The sequence below is a fragment of the Hetaerina americana genome, unplaced genomic scaffold (genome assembly GCF_022747635.1).
Source record: "Hetaerina americana unplaced genomic scaffold, ioHetAmer1.1.p SCAF_1, whole genome shotgun sequence".
NCBI classification, from domain to species: Eukaryota; Metazoa; Arthropoda; class Insecta; order Odonata; family Calopterygidae; genus Hetaerina; species Hetaerina americana.
The window spans coordinates 123073281-123096580 of NW_027286069.1; the positions used below are offsets into that span (position 1 = coordinate 123073281).

A 23300-nucleotide genomic window follows, 5' to 3' on the forward strand; every position below is an offset into this window, starting at 1 on the left:
ATGATTGATATTCACAGCAAATTAGAAAATAAAATTAACCTAATGTCGCAGAACGATGGAAAATAAAAAAAAACAAAGAGAACTCAAATTATAATGAAGTTAAGAGAAAGATAAAAATATTATATAAAAGAAAATTAAGGAGAAGCGTCCTACTGGAACAAAACTTAAACCGAAAGCATAATTTGACATAAAATTAATCATTATTCAAAGCTTAATAAAAATTAATTAAGCAAAAGCTTAAAGCATAAATTAAAACAAATACAACTGGTGCTCAAAGCGTACCAGAGAGAAGCAAAGTAAGAAGAACTCAAATCATGATAAAAAACAAACTAATAAAACCATAATAGAAAAAATAAAATTAAGAAAAACTGGACTCACAATTGAAAAAAAAAGCAACGAAAACCCAAAGCTTAATTAAAAATAAAAGTAATCGATATTCAAAACATAATACGGAATAAAATTAACCAAAACTCAAAACATAATAGAAAATAAATATTAAAAAATCTGAAATTCAAATGGCTAACAAAGTCAACAAAAACTGAAATCATAATAAGACAAAATTAAGAAAACCTTGATCAAAGATTGAAAATAAAATTGCTGCCTTTCCTGCACATAAGTATTGTTGTTTTCGGGGTGTAGTGCTATAAGCTTACGATGCCTTCAAGCATATGGGGACATATGCAAACTTAATTTTTATTGAACATTTTTATCAAGGCTTACATAATGAAATCTGAAGCCCAAGAAATATGGAAACTCTAAATACAAGTACGGACAGTTTTTAACTGTTAAGATCATTAAAAATACACCTCTAAAAGCATGTGATCTCTTGGAGATGGTTAACTAGAGGAAATGCTGAGATGTCATAATATTGGTTGATCAAATACTCGCATGGAATGAAATAAAGTTTTGTTTCAAAATCATTTTGCAAAAAGACCAGCAAATCATTTCAAAGAATTCTATGGTGTCTTCTCCTTGGAATAAAATGCTCCTAGCATAAGGGAGGACTTTCCAATTTCTCTTCAAGTTATGAGGTCATCTTGCCCATAGTCCTGTGTACAGCTCATTTGGAGAAGCAGCATGGTATCCACAGCATTTTACTTATGGTGTGCTGTAATAGGAAGGATGGAGTCCTTTATTTTTATACTACAGGTAAAACAGCTTGCAATCAATCCAATTACTTCTGCATATAACTTAGAAGGTCAGTTTAATTACCTGGTGCATGCTTAACTTTGTTTCTCAATTGGTACATACACCAACATCAAGAAAATATTCAGAGATTTATGGCCAGCGATGTATGCTATATAAATAAGAACAGTAAGATTAATTGCAATAATAACTTTTCATAATACACTATTATTTTAAAGATACATTTTTTTGTGATAAGTTATAGTTGTCTTTGAGTAACTCCTCAACCCCGCAAGCATCTGCACTGAAGTACGAACATGTAATAATGCCTGCATGGCTATTGGCAAGTTGCCATAAAAAAGTGACACAAATGTTCAGAATGAGTGGCAAAAATATAATTCTTTGAGAACCAATTACGTGATTATATGATAAATTTTATAACCATTTTCAATTTGCCTTATAACCAGTTATAATGATAATTTTTTCACTTCTGGTGAATCCATAACCTCCAGTTAGTATTAAGTAGTGAGTGAGAACATACGAGGGTCATCCGGAAAGTAGTACCCGTTCGTGAAATAAAGAGACAAAAGTAAATATTAACAAACATAAAAAATTTTATTTGAAAGAGGATACTTTAAACTACTTCTCAACATAATCTCCAAGCAAATTAAGGCATTTGTCATAACGTGTGACAAGTTTCTGTATTCCTGCTGCATAGTCCTTCGCCGCCAGCTCATTGAGATACGCGAGGGACCCATCTTGCACAAATTTTTGCATAATGCAGATGGTGTTTAACAATTTCATGAACAATTGTTCGAGAAACATTGGGAAAATGCTCACAGATGTCATCAATTGTGACGCGCCGATCGTTCCTCACGAATTCGTCAACTGAGCTCACCAGTTGGTCTGTAATGACAGACGGTCTCCCCGAACGCTCATCGTCGTGTGTGTTCCCCCTCCCCATGTTGAAGTTGCGACACCACCGCCGAACAGACGACTCGTCCATTACACACCTCCTTTAATTGGCGATGAATATCACATGGGCGAACGTTTCTTGCATTGAGGAATTTAATCACTGCCCTCACTTCACAACTGGCGGCGTTCTCAATTTTTTTAAACATTGTAAACAATCACAGAAACAACACAGGCAATGCTAGCGTCACGCAACTTGGCTCAGAGAAGGCAGACAAGCCACTGAAGCTATCTGACCTCGTCCAGCGGCTACTCGCATCGTCAGCACTTCATGCGGCACGAACGGGTACTACTTTCCGGATGACCCTCGTAGATTGACAGTATCAAACAATTTTTATATATATATCTATATATATATATATTATAAATGAGTATTTATTCGCCGTATATATATATATATATATATATATATATATATATATATTTATTTATTTATTTTTTCCTGCCTCCATAGGATTTCTCCCAACAAACCCCTCTCTTCACCCACCATACTTGGTACTTCCTCCTTTTTTTTCTTCTCTGTCAGTTCACCTTCTCTATTCTTCTCAACACCCTCATTTCAAAAGCCTCCAGTCCATGTCTATCCTCCTGCTTCAATGACCACGTTTCCACGCCATACATAGCTACACTCCATATCAAAGTTTTTACAAGTCTTTTCTTAATATCCTTACTCAACGTCCCTGTCATCAACTCCCTCCTCCTTGTGATAGCCTCTTTGCCTAGCGCAATTCTTCTCCTTGCGTCCCTACTACTTTGACCGTGTTGGTCCAAGACACTACCGAGATACGTGAACTGTTCTACCTGCTCTAGTTTTTGCCCTCCTATTTTAATGTTTAGCTTAGCCTCTTTCTTTCTAGAAAATCACATAACCTTTGTTTTATTAATGTTGATTCTCATCCCATACCTTTCGCACTGAATTTCAAATTCACTAAGCAATGCTTGTTGCCCCTTGGCTGACTGACATATACTAAAGCTTGGTCATTAGCGGACCTAACTGATTTTACGAATTCCCCGCCCACTTTCATTCCTATCTCCAGTTCTTCCCATGCCTCTTTGATCATTTCCTCTGCATACAGGTTGAACAGCAACGGTGATAATGGGCAACCCTGCCTTACACCTCTTCCTAACACTGCCCATCCGGATTCCCGGTTCCAAACTCGCACCTGAGCAGTCTGAGACATGTACAGGATGTGGATTAGCCTCCTGTCACTCCAATCTATTCCTATTTTCTTCAATATACTCGTTAGTTTTTCCCAGTTCACTCTATCAAAAGTTTTTTCGAAGTCTACCAAACAGGCAAATACCTCCTGGTTGTGTTCTATATTCCTCTCAATTAATAATCTCATTACTGCGATGGCATCACGCGTACCTCTCCCCAATCAGGGGGTATGCCTGGCGAGTATGCCTGGACCTAAGCTACCTTCCTCTACGTCATGTTCCTTCTCTATGTCTAACATTGTTGGTCTAAGTTCTTTTCAATACAGTTCTTCTATATATTCCTTCCATCTCTCTTGGATCTTTCCTGTGTCAACTATTATCTTACCCGCCTTATCTCTAAATGTTAGCATAGATCTTTCTTTCTTACTTCCCCATCACGATTTAACTTTGCTGTACAGCGCACCGATTTCCCCCTTCCTCTGCAGACTTTCCATATCCTTGCACTACGTCGTCCACCATGCTTCCCTTGCCCTATTTGTTGCCCGCCTCAATTAATTGTTTAACTCTTTGTACTTCAATTTGCCTAACTCCATGTGTACATTTTTCCATTTTCTCCTCTCCTCCATCTTTGTAATCATCTCATCCGTGATCCATGGTTTCCTAGTCCTTTACGCGTTAATGGTTCCAATAGTGTCTTTTGTGGCTTTAGGTAACCCTTTCTTGATACTTTCCCATTTTTCTTCGATAGTACTTAGCTCTTTACCATCCTCCATGATTTCCTCTACAGCCTGTTGGTACTCCTTCCTTTTTAATCCATTTAATGCTTCTACGTCCCATTTTCTAACCCGCTGCCCCTGCATTATCTTTTTGAAACGGACGCTACATATCATGACAACTAAATTGTGGTCAGAGTCCACATCCACTCTCGGGAAGCTGTGCGAATTTATCACACTGTTCCTGAACCTGTGTGTAGCCAGAATATAATGTTGCTGATACCTCTCTGAGTCTCCTGGCATTTTCCATGTATACCTGCATCTTTTGTGGTGTCTAAACCAAGTGTTGGTGATGACTAACCCCTGTCTCCTGTAGAACTCAACTGCTTTCTCCCCACGGTCATTCCTCGTGCCTAAACCGTAGTCCCCCACCTCATCACCATCTCTTCCTTCGCTGACCGTCGCATTCCAATCCCCCATCACTATCAAATGTTTCCCTGCAGGAGCAAACGTGATTATGTCCTCTAACTGATTGTATATCCTATCGACCTCTTCTTCCTTATGGTTGCTCGGTGGCATGTATACCTGAATATTAACCAAGTTCGTCGGTTCTGCTTTTATCTCTATTAGCAATAATCTATCCGTTACCTGCTCTATGTTCACTACGCTTCTTCCTACCTCTTCATTTAATACTATGGCAACCCCTCGTTGGCTCTCGTCCCCACCGCTGTATATTATTCTATACTTTTCACTCCAGTAATCCCCGCTATCCTTCCATCTCACTTCGCATAGACCAAAAATATCTATATTTCCCCTTTCCATCTCTCGCTTAGTATTCTCCAATTTCACTGTCCTCATCATTGTCCTAACATTCCACATTCCTAATCTAACTCATTTGATCTTCTTCTCCTCAGTCTTCTGTCCTGCTGCTGCTGGTTTTCCCTTGCAAGGGTTTCGTGGGATGACGACCACGGAAGCCTTGCCTGCCCCGCTGCCGGGCACGACACACGGCCGAGGCCCGTAGTTGCCAGGACTCATATTCTCTGTAGTGTCCATTATCATGTCTTGGTAATGATAATTGAGGTGGTTTCCTGTTGCCTTCCTAAATAGTGTTTTTAACGTGACACCATCACTTACTGGCTGCCCCTCTTGGGTCAGACGCCATTGCAGCCGCCTCACTGAGGAACAGACCCTGCGTGGACTACCTTTCGTCTGGCTCCTAACCTTCAACCTATCTGGCATGGGTGACCCTACCAGGAGCAATTTTTATTACTCCCGCCAGCACAGCTCTAGGGATCATCAAAATAACAATGAACATTGCGATAAATTTGCATTGGGCGATGTGGACTCTGACCACAATTTAGTTGTTATGAAATGTAGTGTCCGTTTCAAAAAGATAAGGCAGGGGCGGCAGGTTAGAAAATGTATTGTAGAAGCATTAAATAGAATGACAAGGAAGGAGTACCATTAGGCTGCAGAGAGATTTGTGGAGGATGATAAAGAGCTAAGTACTATCGAAGAAAAATGGGAATGTATCAATAAAGGGTCATCGAAATCTACTAAAGACACTATTGGAACCGTTAACACAAAAATGACTAGGATGGGATGATTACAAAGATGGATGGGCGGAGAAAATGGAAAAATGTAAACCCACAGTCAGGCAAAATTAAGTACAAAGAATTGAACAATAAATTGAGGCGGGCAACATATAAGGCAAAAGACGCATGGTGGAAGACGCAGTGCGAGGATATGGAAAGTCTGCAGAGGAAGGGTGAAATCGGTGCGCTGTACAGCAAAGTTAAATCGTTATCGGGAAGTAAGAAAGGAAGAGCTATGCTAACAGTTAGAGATAAGGCGGGTAAGGTAATAGTTGACGCAGGAAAGATCCAAGAGAGATGGAAGGAGTATATAGAAGAACTGTATAGTAAAGAACTCAGACCAACAAAGTTAGACATTGAAAAAGAAAATGACGTAGAGGAAGACAGCTTAGGTCCAGGCATACTAGACAATGAGATAGAAAGGGCATTAAGGGAGATGAAACTAAATAAGGCCGTGGGGGTAGATAACATTCCCGTGGAACTTTTAAAATGCTTAGGAAAATGTGGGAGGAAGAGGCTATATGGGCTGATCCGTAGTATTTATGAGGAGGGAATCTGGCCGGAAGACTTTGTGAGATCAGTTTTAGTTGCTATTCCGAAAAAGGTAAAGGCCACGTCATGTGAGGACTATAGGACAATTAGTTTAATATCCCACGCAGCTAAAGTTGTTCTCAGGATCATAAACAAAAGGATAGAGAGTGGGGCAAATGATTACTTAGGGGATGATCAGTTTGGGTTTAGGAAGGGGAGAGGTACGCGTGATGCCATTGCAGTAATGAGATTATTAATCGAGAGGAATATAGAACACAACCAGGAGGTATTTGCCTGTTTCGTAGATTTCGAAAAAGCGTTTGATAGAGTGAATTGGGAAATGCTGATGAGTATATTGCAGAAAATAGGTATACGAGGGTCATCCGGAAAGTAGTACCCGTTCGTGAATTAAAAAGACAAAAGTAAATATTAACAAACATAAAAAATTTTATTTGAAAGAGGATACTTTAAACTACTTCTCAACATAATCTCCAAGCAAATTAAGGCATTTGTCATAACGTGTGACAAGTTTCTGTATTCCTGCTGCATAGTCCTTCGCCGCCAGCTCATTGAGATACGCGAGGGACCCATCTTGCACAAATTTTTGCATAATGCAGATGGTGTTTAACAATTTCATGAACAATTGTTCGAGAAACATTGGGAAAATGCTCACAGATGTCATCAATTGTGACGCGCCGATCGTTCCTCACGAATTCGTCAACTGAGCTCACCAGTTGGTCTGTAATGACAGACGGTCTCCCCGAACGCTCATCGTCGTGTGTGTTCCCCCTCCCCATGTTGAAGTTGCGACACCACCGCCGAACAGACGACTCGTCCATTACATTGTCTCCATACACCTCCTTTAATTGGCGATGTATATCACATGGGCGAACGTTTCTTGCATTGAGGAATTTAATCACTGCCCTCACTTCACAACTGGCGGCGTTCTCAATTTTTTTAAACATTGTAAACAATCACAGAAACAACACAGGCAATGCTAGCGTCACGCAACTTGGCTCAGAGAAGGCAGACAAGCCACTGAAGCTATCTGACCTCGTCCAGCGGCTACTCGCGTCGTCAGCACTTCATGCGGCACGAACGGGTACTACTTTCCGGATGACCCTCGTAGATTGGGGAGACAGGAGGTTAATCCGCAACCTACCTTAACCGGTAGATTGCCTAATGATAATAATATGTGTATTTCTAAAACTTAGACAGCAACAAACAATATAAGAGCACATAAAGGGAACACTCACACGTTATTTCTCAATGGTTTTGATGGAATTTAGCTCCATCTCCCTCGGAAGAAACAGAAGAACTGACTGTCAGTCAGTCCCCAAAAGAAGTCAAACAGAAAAGCATTAAACCGGAAGTGTTTCTACTAGACCAGGGTAAAATTAAAGCTACAAAGCATGATTACAGAAACATCAACTTTCGGCATTATTTGAGCAAATTGGGGCAATATGATTTCAAAATGATGCGGATTACAAAAGGAAGGTACTTAATGCTGCAATATATTCAGTCTTCTAGTATTTGGTGTTAAAGCTAGCCGATTGATAATGGTTGTAAATAAACAATGGAATTCCAGATGGGCAAGATGGTTGGATTAAAGCTCTGGGCAGGATCCTAGAACCATATAACTCTGAATTTCCGTACAAAATGTTGTTGGCTCATCAAATTTTAATGAATCAAAGAGTTCACATGATACACAAGGGGTGAGGTTACAGATATAGCTGCCAGAGTAAATAGCAATGCAACAAATTGTCAGACATTATTCCATAAATTTACAATTGGCTTAAAGTTATTTACTTATTCACATGTACCTTAAAACTATGAAATAATTTAGGAGTACTGAAGAAAGCATATTTTGGTGTATTTTAAAGCCTTTTCGTGGGATATTATTTTCTTTTTTCCAGCCTAAGATTAGAAAGCGGAGCCTTTTATTCAATTGAGTTACTTATATTAATTTTATGGGTGAATAACAAGCTCATTTTTCAGTTTAATAATATTGTTAAGCATTTATTCAAATAAAAAGGGATAACAAGCATTTGAATGTTGTTTTGCCATTTTAAGAAATGAAGTTTTGTTAATTAATTTGCAAAACATTACCACACCCTTGGTATAAATATCACTTGATTTCCTCGACAGCATTTTAAATGAAATAATGTCTAACCTAAATCTCAGAAATCATGTGTCCAGGCATTAGGTTCTCATCCATAGATGATGTGGGTAGATAAATTCAAAGAAACCTTTATTCCTGGCCACACATCTGCTCATTTTTTCTTTTCTCAAATCACAAATATTACTTTTCTTGCTATAATAAGACTTTCATTATGTTTAAAACATTGTATATAAAAACTGGGGAAATATGAGAAATTAATATGTCTGTGTAACTTATATGCATGAAACATTCATGTAAACGGTTATTCACGGAATTAAATCCATGACCTTCCAGTAGAGAGCCTGATGATCTTTGCATTAGAACGCTATTCACAGATTAAGTTATGAAGGACTTTTGCGACTAATTTTCATTAATGTGGAATGGCATCATCAGGTTTATTAATTCAGATTTAAAGTTTATTGAATTAGTTGAAATTCTCTGCCAAATAAGTTTGTTGAGTGTTTCACAAAGAATTATGCTTCATTATTATCTAACTTTAACAGAAAAAGAAATTATGCTTTTATTGTTGCTTCTTCAGTAAAGAATCTTCAGGAATTTCTGGAGTTATTATCTCATTTCAAAGTATCAAAACTGTTATCCAACAGCAGTGACTATGCTTGGGGTTGGCTTCAAACTCTTCGTCTTTATCTTCTCCCCCAAACCCTAGTTAGCATCCTTTTGATAATGCAATTACACATTACCTATCAACATTTACACCAACCAAAATTTGCTGTTTCAAGCATAGCATGTGGAATCTATTCACAATGAATTTAAACACTAATACTCAGTAATTAGACACAACGTATAAAAAAACAATAAACACAGTTGGTTTGGTAGGTGATGGTAGAGTTCACCCTGTACTAAGCCTGATGGCGTGTGAAATTCACACATCAGGGCAGGGGGGCCAGTTCCTTTCCCTGTGCTGGTTATAGTTTCCCCAGGAAGGTCTGGTATCCAAAAAATCACCCAGCTTGGGTGGAGCTGCAGATGCCCAGAGTGCCTTGCCCGGGAATCGAACGCAGGCCCTTCGGTCAGTAGTCCAATGCTCTACCCCTGGACTACCATGACCCACGCAATATATATGCATAAATAAACACTGTTTGGAATAACTATGTGTTTGTGTTTAGATGCACTTACCATCAACAAGTCCAAGTTGGAACCCAAGCTAGTGGCATTTGGGTTTGGACAAGTGTTCCCCAACTAAGGGTTACACACTTTTTGGCAGTAAATGAAAGAAATCAAGGGAACATGAGTGCTTCACCCTTGGAATTAACTTAATGGTGTTGGTTGCCCAGGAACGGAGTCATTAAATTTGAAAATATGAATTTTAACATTCCTCATTAAAAATTGAGTACATTTGCTAGTAGGGGGTGAGGTAAACCAGTGGATAGAGTGCTGAGCTACTATCAAAGGTCCTTGGTTTGCTCCCGGGCAAGTCCCTTGAGCCCCCTCAGATCCACCCAAATTCTATGATTTTTCGTACTATATATCAGATTTTCCTGGTGATCAGCAGGTGGCATAGAGCTGCCCTCCTTACCCTGATGCATGGGATTCACATGCCATTGGCCTTGGGATTAGGTGAGGTCTACCCTTACCCATCAAATCAACATTTAGTTTGGTTGTTTGTTAAAGTTTGCTGATGAACCCATAATCTTTACTACTATTTTGATAATTGGTTAGCTTATGCAGAGGAATTAAGGGTATATTATAAAGCTATTTGCGTGTTTTAAAATAAACCCGAGAGGTTTTAATGAATACAGTACCCTGGAAATTATAAGAAATAGAATGTGCGACAGTAATGATCCCGGGAAATATGGTAGGATAGGCCACCCTAATTCCGACCGGCTGGTTACGTTTAGCCCGGAATATTAACAAATTGTAGTAAATAGCTATTAGTTATGCAATGAGGAAAGACCTTTTGACCACTTGAGAAGTGTTAAACAGAAATAAAAAATACCAACTTATCTATAGCTTATTGCGTACCTTGTCACTTGGCTGGTGTGTAGTTTTCTCTTCCTTTCCCAGAACACTGGACGACGACAAATGTTCTGCCAGGGTTGCGAAAGCAATGTGCAAATTCTTAGACATCGATGTCTCTTCCCTGATTCGCCCCCCTGGGGACACTCAGCGGGTCCATCCCGGACGTTGGAGTCTCCTCCTGCCGCGAAGGAGGGGCTGAGTGGGAGACCCGGGGCTCGACCTCCTCCGCGGCCCGCTATGATCACACTGGTCCAACGCGCCCCGCTTCGCCTCATATGTATGCGTCGTTCCCCACCGCCAAGATGCGGGCCAAGCCTCCGCCTGTGACGCATAGTCAGGCGGGTTTGGATTCTATGGAGGCAATTAAACCAATTGACGGATGCAGGGTTCTTTATTGTCAGTAGTTTTCTCAATTTCCGAGGATAAGATTCGTCTTCAGGGGGGGTGTGTGTCAGTCGCAGCCTTTATCCTTCATTTTCTAGCAGAGTAAGCTTGGTCTACTTTAAATGTCAACTTCACAATTCGAGTGAATTTTTTTGCCTTCGTAAATGCGATCATGCGCTCGTTAGCATCGATTCGATGACGAGGAGTTCTTCGAGATCTTTTCCACGCTTTGGCCCTTGGATTTTCTATGAAATGTTTTCATTGTTTGCAGTTCCGGGTTATTATAGAAAAACAGTATTACCTATATTTCTAAGAGCGAAGATACTAAGCATGGAGTTCATTAATTTTCAGTTAAACCTCTTCAGGAACTTTTATAAATTTCGTTGAAAGCTCCTAGACAGTTAAATTTTGAAGAAAAGATAATGTTTTTCTTTTTCAAAGAGTACTAAATGCATATTTTAATTATTAGCGCACAACATACTATCACACATGGCTACACTACATCTTTATTTTTCATGCTCCGAAGTCTCCCGGTTTTTTTGCGATGCACCGCTTTTTGTACGCTGGCCACAGCATGCACTCTCGAATTACAGCTTCGTTCGCGACGTTCCGTCGCACTTCACTTGGGGATGGAGCATTTATATCAGCACAGTGCATTATCATCGGAACGCCTTGAACGGGAGCAGTTCTGCCGCTCCGGACCGGGAAAAATTAAGCATTTAATTCCTGAAAAATAAGCCTTACCTCATGCATCACTCAGAATAAAACCACGACTTAACAGAACATACGCGGTGGCAATCTGTCATTACATACAACCTGCGATATTGTCACATGATATTAGCGCTCTTGTCGTGGCTTTTTTCTTTTGGGTTACGTAGATAACTTTTCATTCAGTTTCATTAGCTACTATTTAATTTCACCGCGTCCGAAATGCAGAGTTTTAACCCTTCAGAATCAGAAACTCGACTACAGTGATGTGAGGACGACTTGAGTACTGAGTCTTCGTGTTTACAAATTCACGAGGAAAAGGTACTTGATTACAATTATTTTCCTCGACCATGAGCAAATCTTCAGACTGAAGACCAGTTTGCATGGGTGTGAACAGAAATTTGAGTGGGATCATACGAGTACATGCACATACTACAACATGTGCACACTCAAGGAGACCTCTAAATTAGATGATGAGGTAGAGAAATGGAGGCGAAGAGATTAGCTCCTACGGGTTGAGTGGAAAGTTTCGTTGCAACTATTTCTCACCTTAAACCTTCGTGTTTGTTTAAAACGGCGAGGCTAGATGGACATTGTGGTCATCCTCGACTCACTGACTGGGTCAAGACATCCAACCTCCACCCCTCGGTGGAATTAATTCTGAAAGCAAGCGGTTCTTGGTGGTATTCGTGGGTTCGGTCTCGATTGTGGGGGTGGAGTGAAAGTCCACTGGGCAGAAGTCCAGTTCACTTTCCTGCGCCGATACTTCCCAGAGAACCTTTATAGATGCTTATGCGAACCCACAACTTATATTTAGCAGAAGTCTCTAGGATATATCTCCTTGATTAGCATTCTGAATACCATGCTCAACAGCAATTACGTACTAGCCCATTGGCTATTGATTGTGGACGACGTATTTAGGGCGGAAGCTTAAGTTCGGCGCTCTCTTCCGTGCTTTCGACGCCGCCGCGTAAATGGAAAAGGATAAGTGTTCAGCCAACTATTTGGACGTGATTTGAAGAATTGATGGCAGAACATGGCTTTCGCTAGGGTCCAGACTAAAAATTCCCACTGATTAACGGCTTTAATCGCAGAAATTTGTCAATCATAGAACCCATGGGCTGGGAATAAAATAGACCCTTCTTCACTGCTTCATTCCTACAACTTAAAAGACTAAATGAGAAAGGGAAGAAGGTCATACCAGTACCCCAAATGGTTGGGCGTTGGCTCGATCCCTAATTGAGGTGCTTTGTGGAGGGCACTCTGAGTGAGTACGCCGTCCGTTGGATGGGACGTTAAGCTGCGGACCCCTTGGCGCCTTCGTTATTAGAGTAGGCTAATGCTGACGCCGTGTTTCTTTCCACCCTTTCCATCACATCCCCTATGGCGCAAATGACCTCAGCTGTCGGTCGCCTCCTCTAAATACTAATACTACTACTACCCGAGAAAGGGGAGATGTAAAAAATGTAAAACATGGTGCCCTTGGTGATCCGTAATAAAAACCGTAGTTTTCGTAGCTTCTTAGCAAAATCATCAACGACTCAAATGTATCATTTTGTCTTATTCCGCTAGATTGATAATGAAGCTATATCACTGATCCTTGGCGGAAATTATTTGAACAAATAGAAAGACATAACTTCATAATTAAAATAATTTGGTTATTTTCTTATTTCTCAGGTAAGACCGCTATTTGTTAACTAAGAACTTTTGGGCAATGCTGTAGACACTGATGAAGTGCAAGATTTTTCAGCAATGTTTGAGTAGTGGGATGCGTTTCATCACAACACTTTATTCAAAACATCGACAACATTTTGGCCGCCGTAAAAATGCTCGATAATTTCCCTATTCACATTTGGGATTGCCACATTTAGAAGATACAATACATTCGCAAAGCATTTGGTTTGCGTATTAAAAATATTTGATTTTCAAATCAAATTTCATTTAAATTAAAAAGATTTTTATACACCTCCACCAATCTATCTACTTTCATTGCGAAATCAAAGCTTCGACGGACACCAAGAGTATCCAGCTCTTTTGTGACTCTACATGCTTGTCTGGAAGCAGCAACAACTTGGCAGAAGACTTAGATCTCTTCATGACGATTATAATATTATGCATGTTAATGAGTAGGAGTGAAAAAAAATAATGTGGCTGGACTTGGATCCAAATGTTTCAAAATTTAATCAGATATTTTCGCTGTTAAGGTCAATCAAAGATATTAACTCGTTTGCTGCGCAAATTTGTTGGAATTGTCATCATATGCTCTCAAAATATTGACCTTTTACTAAACTAAAAGGTTATCAACACATTTTTGCATGCTAATATTTTTCCAGCTCAAACATGGTAATTAAATATGATTTCGTTTCGTTTAATATAAAAAATTTTGCATATGTCGGAAGTAATGACAAAAGTGTTCGACATGATTTTCTATGATTAGAACAGTTGGAGGGATATTGTTAATCGATTTGTTTGTCAGGTCCCATTAAACATTGGGATCGTAGGATCCTTGAGTAGTGAGTACCTACGTTTAGGAACACCAAAGACCTGATTTAAGAATGTATTTGCAGAGAGTCCCTAACCCCTTTGGGGTGAATCACGTTCCTTACAATCCAAAACTGTGATCTCCATCCAATCGGCGACTGCTCGAGGGACTGTGCATTCCTCACTGGCCTCCCAAAAAACATTAATCCATCGTCCCTCCTTTATCCCGCTCCCCTGCCCCTCGCCCTCAACATGCGGGCTCGTAAATTGAGCATAATGAACGCAGGATGTGGGGGGGGGGGGGGCAGTGAGACTCCCCTCTTGATGCCGCGGGCACGAGCAGGGAGTTCACTCAATCCATGCGGGCCATCAGGAGATGATTGCCTAATGAATGACATCTGCACGTGCATATGCTGTGGGCCTGATCATTGTTGCGGGCCCGAGGGGCGAATAATAACTAGCGACCCTCTTGAAAATGTCATCTATCGATTCACTGACCGGTTGCATCTATAATATTTTTTTCCATTTGCGCTCTTAAATTCAATATTTACTGATGTGCCGACGATTCTTTTATTTACGAAGAAATAATGAGCTGTGAACATCCTGCATATGAAACCCGCAAAAGATAAGCTTGGCATTGACGAACGGTGTACAGTAATTTATTCCTCAAAGTGGTGAGAAATACGCTAAAAATATTGGATCAATCGAACAGACCTTTGGAGGGCAGCAAATAATAAGTATGCTGGGTTTGCGAAGCCGCTTTAGTTCCACCATTGGCGCCGATTCAATTGGGAAAAAAGATACCAAAATAGTATTGCGGTTCTGCATTCAAGAAATGGCCATCTGAAACACTCTTGTTGGAAAAATATATAAAAATAGCTATGAAACAGCGAAAGAAACATTATTGTTTCTTAGGTTCAACATCGAAAAATACTTTCTAAAATTGAACAGTATGCAAAAAGTCGCCAAGTTCGAAAATTTTCAATGTGAAAAGTATTATAATGATAGTGATGGGAAGAGGATAACGTAATCTCGAAATTATTAGAAAAAAGAAAACAGACTCTAGAAAGGCGACGTTTTTTTTAAAGCGTCCCTATCCAATGTATTCCTGCTCCTTCCTCGCTTGCCTTACGTTCTCCCCTCTATTACAGTCTCATATATCCCATTGCCAAACTAACAGGAACAATATTATTTTGAAATTTGAAGCGCAATTCATTTGTTCTCATTTCTAAATTTGCATAGATAAAATTGTAGAAGCATGAGTATTACATCTTTTTACGTTAATGATCGGCTAATGGTATTGCCGTTGAATGTATTAGAGTCGCTGCTTAGTTTCACACTTACACTGCACTAAGAGTATCAGATGAACTCCCAGTTCACAATGACTAAATTTTTGGCGTACCATACATTTGATTCGGCGAAGAATTGGGCCCTTCAAAATTATGATCTACCATTTCTTAATGGTGATTTTTAAATATATTAACCAAATATGTAAAAACTGTAATCTCACAACACTTATACCCTAACTTGAATCGTTGTTATTCATAAAAATGCGTTAGTTTGAATCATAATATGATTTACATTATAATCGATGGTTTCAGGCGTTGTTTGAAATTCGTCGTAATTCTAACCTCTTATTGCATACTCTCAGAAGTCAAATGTCTAACATAAACAGGTGTTGACGCTTCTCAACGGCTTATCACTATTTTATCTATTGTGAAATATGTGGTTTATATAAGATAGAAGAAATATTAAGGCTGATCTTGATCATTGTACAGTAAACTGAGCTGCGCTTGCGTGTTCTGATTGCAGTCCAGGAGTGCATCCGAAAAACAGTCATTTGGGGGAAGTAGTGGGCATCAATTTGGCGAAATAATTGATGGCGTGCAATATAATAAACTCCTAATGTTGATGGGAGACTGGAACTCAATGGTGATTGAAGGCGAATAAAGAATAACCGTGGGTTGAGAACAAAATATATTTGCAGGAGAAATGCCTTAATTATAGCTAAAACTTGGTTTAAACAAAACAAAAGACGCAGGAATATTTGAAAAATAGAGGTTTAATATTGAATCATGGATAGATATAGATTTAGGAACGGACTTATCAACTAACACGGCTTCAAAAGGGTGGACGTTCAGACAATGATTTAGTTGTCAAGACATATAATTTATAAATGAAAAGGACTGGTAGCGAAAGGAGAGGTCAAAAGTGGAACGCAAAATGTTTAACGGGAGTAAATAAGGAAGGAGTAATAAGAAAGAGTTTATATCTATTTGAGGATAAGGGGATGGGACATGTTGATGAACGGTGGGTGAAATTTAAAAACCAGATAGAGCAGTACTACATTAGATCAATTATGATTCCCATCCAGAAAAACAGTGAGCGGTACAATGTGAGAACTATGTGTTTTGAGAATAGAGTGCCAACATAAACGTCAAACTTTTAAACAACGGAACAACCTTTCCCCTTACGACCTGGCCTCATTGCTTGCTCCATCTCCTATTTTTTGGTGACTGTCTGTATGCACCTAGTGTTATTCAATCCGTTGAGCCTAGCGTGTTATCCGAGCAAATAGCGATATGAGGGTATAAAAAACGTTGTTAGTCTTCATAAATGCCCTCACGTTATCATTTGATAGGTCAATATAAACAATATCGCTAATTTACAATTTGAAAAGTCCGTCCAAGTTGTTGTAAATGATTATAATACTTGCCCTTGGTAATATGATCTTTGATCGAAGCCAAATGTAAAAAGGACCCAAAAGGATTTTCCAGTAAGTAATATCGCCAGATTTATTGTTAATTACTATTCAATTTCTTATGATTTCCCGGCGAATATACCGTAACAAACTCTTAGATATTCATATTATGTTTTACATAACAGTGAGTAGTAACACTGTACGAAGTATCCATTTAGAAAAACTCTGATTTTTCAAAATATCTTGGCTCTTGGTGAAGATGTAAAATGAAAAATAAACTATCATTTAACTGTCCAAAATTTCTGTATTATACGGGATCAATCGATTGGCATCATCTTGTTGAGATTAATATTTTTTTATAAATTGGATTATGCGTATCATAAACGCCAGTCTCAGTACAAATGAAGAGGACAGCTTTATGGTAATATCCCCAATCAATCCGTGAATAGATTGCGAAATATATTTCATATCAATGATATACAGACTAAAGATGATGATTGATGATTGTAGATTTTTTAGGCAACGTTGAGGAATTAGCGTATTCTAAGGAGGTACGTAGACTATGTAATCTTTGGTAAATGTTCGAAAGCGACCCAACGGTTTGGCCTAATTTGCCACAAAGGAGCCTGCAAACAGCTCACATTATACATTTTCCTTCCCCTTCCAACTGCTGTAAAATTCATCTATATAGGTTCCTAATTCAAATGTAGATGGTTGGGAGACTTGTTTTCCTATAAATTGCTTCCATAAACTGTACTTCCGATTGATTTATTCTTCATCATACAAGTAATCGGAACTGAACAATATGCTAGAACCTTAAACTCAATAGTTTACATGTGCTCCTCTATGTTAGTAAATATTAATATAGCGAAAGCTTCTGCTATCAATGCTTGATGAAGTTTTCTTGGGTCTTCCCCCGGGTCAGGGGTTCCATGGGAGCTCTGAACCGGTGGAAGACCCGACAAAACTTCATCAAGCAAATACGCCGGGAAAGCACCAGATCTTACTTCTGCTATTAATTGTTTTATGCCGTATAGTATTAAAATAGTTTGCTTGTTGTATTGCAGGTTTTGTCCAGACCGCCACAAAATTCCGTGCAACCTGTAAAACAAAACCACATTGCAGAGCGCTGTATGATGTGTTGCCGCCGATGAGGGGCACAACAACGTAAACAAGGAGTTCAAGAGGGAGTTTAAAATTTTAATTTTTTCTTAAATGACAATATGATTCAAGGTTATGGCCCTGTAACTCAAGCTCTTTTAGGAACATTAATGACATGGGGACTCACAGCAGCTGGAGCGGGAATGGTGGTTGTAATACGTGGCTCTCATGTATGTCGGGAATGATACATTATTTTACATGCGTAGTTTGATTGTTAATTTGCTTTCGGTGTTTCGATATCGATGTTAAATGCAGTAATATTGGTCCCAATAATATAACAAACGTTTTATCCTGTTATGTGACTTCAGGAAATATATTTCGATGCGACTGTGGACTTCATGAAAGTTTAAATCCCTAAATTATTTATGCTTCTCCGCGCTAAGAATGAATTATTTGTTTCGTATATGTTAATAAAATAGATAATTTTTGGAAAAATTGAAGATGCTTTTCATCGAACGTTTACTTTAAAGATACGTCTACCAATTTTAAATATGTACAATGTTTTGTTTGTAGAGGAAACTATTAGATTGGAGCCTCGGATTTGCTGGTGGTGTTATGCTTGCTGCTTCTTATTGGTCTCTCCTTGCACCAGCCATTGAGGCAGCTGAATTGCAGAGTGGTGTGGAAGGAGGACTTGCTTTTGTGCCAGCTGCCATAGGTTTTGTTGCCGGAGCTCTGTTTTTGCAAGTGGCTGATGCTGTCATGGAATCTGCGCTAATTGCAGATAAGCATCAAACTCCTGGGGTCTTGTTAGGTTTGTAATACAAATATGTCGCTAATACTCATATTATTGTCTTACGAGCGTTAGGCTATTTATGAGCGCCTACTCATAAATAGCCTAACAAGTCTTGATTGGTCCTTGTCATATGTTGAAATTCAGTTATAATGTCAGGAAACAGTGCGACGAAAGTATTGCCCAATAATGGTAGGAGTTTCTCCTCTAATATTTAATGTTGTTGTTTGAAATTCTGTTTGTGTTATAAACTACATGTTCTCTTCCTTCCTTGCATAACATACTCCCTTATCATTACTTGGAAATGGAACATTCCTATGCTATTAAATGTTACCTTTCGTAGCGTCTCTTTATTTGACCAACTAAACTCAATTCTTTCCCCAATCTATTTCTAAATATAATAGAAAATAGTGAAATTTGATTAGTTTTCCTCAGTAAAATTTACTTATGAAAATATTAAATTAAGTTATTTGAAAAATATGGCACTGTTATAGATTTTAGCATTTTTCAACGTTGGGTGAAATATTTATTTTCCAGCTCTTCAGATGTGTGGAAAAACTATAAAAAATGATGTAGATTACTGCCAAACCTATGACGCAATGGGGAAGAGTGATTCCACTTCAATCGATGGTAATTATGTTTTCTATCTTAATTCTATAATACCACATTTCAATCGACCCATCCTTTGCTGTGTGCCCCTGCAGTGTCATAACATGCATGTGACTTGCCATCTAGATGACGTTGAAACCTGGGTCGTCTCGTATTAAATTTTTAGTGGAATCACAAAGTTACTATTTTTTCATTTCCAATATGAATCGATTCCATAAAGTCATGCCGGAAACCATTAATTGTGTGGTAGCTTAATGGCTGTGAATTGGGAATTTTAGCCTAGGAAATTGTGTGCCGTCCATCATCTGTTACAAACTTTGTATTGAGCCAGCTGGGATTTTGTGAATGAGATCCTGAAGTAACTAAGGGAAGGATTCCAATTCTGTGTGATCCCTCGGAACTCTCCCCCATAAAACCAAACTGTATGTTTATCTGGGTCATTGAACGTTTTTGGGAGCCACATGAACTGGGCCACCTTATGCCGAATGTGTAAATTTCAAATATTCTAGTGCAAGGAAAATTTATCCTATTCTCAACTATCAAATAAAAACCCATTGATTACAGTGGAACCTCACTTCATGAGCAATAATATTTTTTTTTAATGGCTTGCTCAACAAGTGACTTTTCTCATGATTAGTGAAGAGGAAAGGGGGATTTCCAGAATGGTTTCATTCCTGCTGCTTCAGTTTGTGTTTAACACTCATTCTGCTGACAACTTAACAAGTGATTGCCTATTTTTCAAAACTTGCATTCAGACTTATTATTTGTAATTTCTTGTAATGTAATTTATTGTAAAAAAACAGTTACTTTTGTTTCATATTTTATTTCATGGGGAAGTTTATTGAATAACCTTAAGCCCCTTGCTTTGGGCCCATGAGCAGTATTGCGTGTCCTGACAAATGGTTGGTCATTGCAGGTCCTTGTATAGTGACTATGGTAATGATGGTTGGACTTGTACTGGGAAATATATTACCCTTTGCATGTAAGATGTCATTAAATATATATAGGCAAGGTACTGGTAATAAACCAAGTCTTTTGAAGAGAGGTTTACATGGTGCATCGCAAGGAGCATTGCTCATAATACGTATAATCCTCTTTTGGATTTTGAAGATTATGCCCACATGGGGAGAGGAACCCCAGAAGAGGATACTGAAAGTAACACGAGAATAAATTTCACCATAGTAAATGGATATAAGGACCTCTAAATTTACAGAATATCTAATATTTCTAATGAGCAAGCATAGGGAGCTTAACTTTCTACGTAATTTGAAAATGTGTTCCTCCCTAGACATGTTTCTATGCAGGATTACTCCCAGGAATTGGGTCCTGGAATTTTGGGGAATGCTCACACCTTTTACATCTACTGAGATTGCAGAGGAAACTTTCTTTTTATTAGTAAAATAAATCAGGCTGGACTTATTTATATTGGGTTTTAGAAAGTTATGAAGACACCATTCATTGAAAATCTGAGCAACTACAGCTGCTCTTTCTGTCAAACTGTCTACTGAGGAGGCTGACACAATGATATTTGTATCATCAGCATACAGTATTGGGTCTATCCCCTTAATGAACTTAAGCTTGTCTGGGAGATCATTGATATAGATTAAAAATAAAATAGGACCAAGTACAGAACCCTGGTGAACACCCAGTGTTACTTCTCTACCAGGAGAAACAAATTTGGAGCCATTTCTTGAGAGCTTAACATACTGATGCCGTTCACTTAGATAAGATTTAATCCATTTGTAGGGTGTGCCTCTTATACCATAGCATTTCAGTTTATATAGGATTAACTGATGATTGACAAAGTCAAAAGCTTTACTGAAATCAAAAAATAATCCGCAAGTTTCAGTGATTGATGGTTGAGGCCGAGACTTTGTGGAAATCCATTGCGAACAGGGGTTTCAGTTCTATTATCCATTCCTAAAAGTATTTGATTCACCATGTGATATGTGGCTGTTGTAGTGGACCTTGTTTTCCTAAATCCATGTTGAGATGTGGATAATAGGTTATATGTTTCAAGATATGATACAAGACGTTGATAAAAAACTATTTCAAATATTTTTCCCCCTGGTTCAACAGGGATATTGGTCTATAAGAGTTCATTGCCATTTTGCAACCTTTCCCTTTGTATATTGGCACAATTTTTGCTGATTTAAGAGGGCTTGGGAAAATTCCAGTTTTTAGGGATTCATTAAATGAGAACAGCAGCTGATCCTTAATAGCATTAAATGACCTTTTTTGACTATCCCTGGGATGCCATCTAATCAAGGACTAAATTTGTTAGGGAATTTATTGATTATGTTGGTCAGTTCCATGGCTGAACATGGGAATATATATAATGAATTGCATGAGTTAGGGTTAGGAATATGAGAATAATTAGCTGAATTGACTGAAACTGTGGGATTTTGATGGGATAGGTAGAAGCCAGTCAGAATGGAGGACATTTTAGAGTAATCTGGTATAGCATTCCCAGCGGAGTCCTGCAGTTGAAGATCTTGTAGTAAGTTATGTGTACCCTTGGATTCGTTAATAATTTTCCCAATCTCTCTCAATTTATTGTCTGCATTGGTAAGTCTATGGTTGTTGACAGATTTTTAGCACACTGTAAGGTTTGGCGATAACTTTTCTTCAGTACTGAATATTTCTGGCGGTCAGTTGGATTTGATTTACTTTTGCAATACACAGCGGCATCTTTCATTTTCTTTGAAAGCCAACGAATTTCATCAGAGACCCACTGACTTTATAGTTAACTGACAAGCTTTTGTTTTTTGTATGCTTCAGGACACGGGCAAAGCAGATTTCAAAGTAATGTAGGTAGGTGGGATAGAAACATTCAAAGCTTAGGTCAAAGGACTTCAAGGAAAACAAATCAGACCACTTGTGGGAGTTCAATAAGTCACAAAAGGCGATCATATTCTGATCACAGAAATAACTTTTGTAGTATATTTTACTTTCTTTGGATGTAGACAAAGCAATTGTAGAAAGAAGTGGGTAGTGGTCTGATAGGTGGGCATTAATGGTATTTGTTTGCACTAGTTCAAGGTCGATATTAGTCAATACATTATCTAAATCTGTTTGCGAACTAGCACTCACTCTAGTAGGTTCACTGTTGGTAGCATTGATGTTGAATGACGCTAGTAAATCCATGAATTCCTTTTTCGCTTTATATTCGGCCATAAAATTACAATTGAAGTCAACTGTAATTATTATGCAAGGTTCATGGATTGACTTATGGATTATTTCCAAGAGTTTCGTCAGTTTGGTCAGGAAAACGCAAAAGTCACTCTTAGGTGAACGATAAATAGACAGCATATAAAGGAACAGTAGTATCCATTTTGAAGCAGCCAACACAGCATTCAAATGATTGTTCTTCATTGAGAAATTCAAGTCACTACTAAATGTAGTCCGATTGGAGGTCGATTTATCTGGAGCAAAGTCTTTCTCTGGGTTGGCTTTTACGGTTTTCGCAAATGATACACCCTTACATATGTTAGTAGCCTTTTTCATTGCGAGAGAATCTTTTAAAATGCTCATTTCCTGTTTCAGCATGTCGATATCGGACGCCATGTTAGAAAGTGCAAGCTTCTTGGCACGACAGGAAAAACATTTCCAAAAAATATCTCTGCATTCAAGTACGGCTTTCAGAAAGAGATCATTCAGATTAGTGCATTTGGAATGAAAAAAGCGTGAACATAAATCGCAATTAATTACTTTATCTGTAGAATTAAGGGAAATATTGCAGGAGCTACACTGGCTTGCAAAGTAAGAGGCCGCCATCTTGGATAGACTGTCCAAAATGATTCGAAGCGAGACTACTTATATCTTCAATACTACATTCCTCCTCTAACCCCCCCCCCTCCCCCCTCCCCCCCCCCCGGCTAACGGGTTTCTTATATGTTTGAGAATCAGTTCCAAAAAAACTCTCTTTCTCTCCCGTATTTACATTCATTATTTCATCTTCTAAGTTTTCCCTTCCACACCTTATGAAATATTAAATCTTTATGTGGAAGTGCAAAGTTTCTTTTTTTACCCTCATCATGAAGGAATTCCACTAAGTTAAACCTGAAACTGTTATGTTCTAAGCTTTCCAGTAATTCAAGCCTCTAAAACTTTCATAGTTTCCCTCTTGCACGGTCTTCAAACAGCAGCCATGAATCATAGCCACTTGCTAATTCCAAAACTGAATTGCTCTTGGTGTGATACCTCTAATGGATTAGCTTAGATAGTTTCCTCATTAATCCTTGTACGTACTTGTTTAACGAAGTTGATTTTCAAGGATCGTTAC

The 23300-nt window shown here is 38.7% G+C and overlaps 1 protein-coding gene and 1 long non-coding RNA gene across 3 annotated transcripts in view; one reads left to right on the top strand and one right to left on the bottom strand.

Moving 5' to 3' along the window:
* Positions 1 to 512: 512 nt before the first annotated feature.
* Positions 513 to 10463, bottom strand: LOC139687186 (uncharacterized). Its single transcript, XR_011700618.1, has 3 exons — positions 10242 to 10463; positions 1213 to 1297; positions 513 to 1108 (listed from the first exon to the last, which is right to left on the bottom strand). It is a non-coding gene; the product is annotated as an uncharacterized lncRNA (long non-coding RNA).
* A 7203-nt stretch (positions 10464 to 17666) lies between these two features.
* The window catches only part of Zip48C (Zinc/iron regulated transporter-related protein 48C), a 42341-nt gene continuing 36707 nt past the window's right edge, over positions 17667 to 23300 (top strand). For both annotated transcript variants that reach the window (XM_071595357.1, XM_071595362.1), the window contains exons 1-3: positions 17667 to 17843; positions 18187 to 18427; positions 18944 to 19036. In XM_071595357.1, the coding sequence (XP_071451458.1) occupies positions 17736 to 17843; positions 18187 to 18427; positions 18944 to 19036 (442 nt within the window). In that variant the 5' untranslated portion in view covers positions 17667 to 17735. The remainder of the gene's footprint in view (positions 17844 to 18186; positions 18428 to 18943; positions 19037 to 23300) is intronic.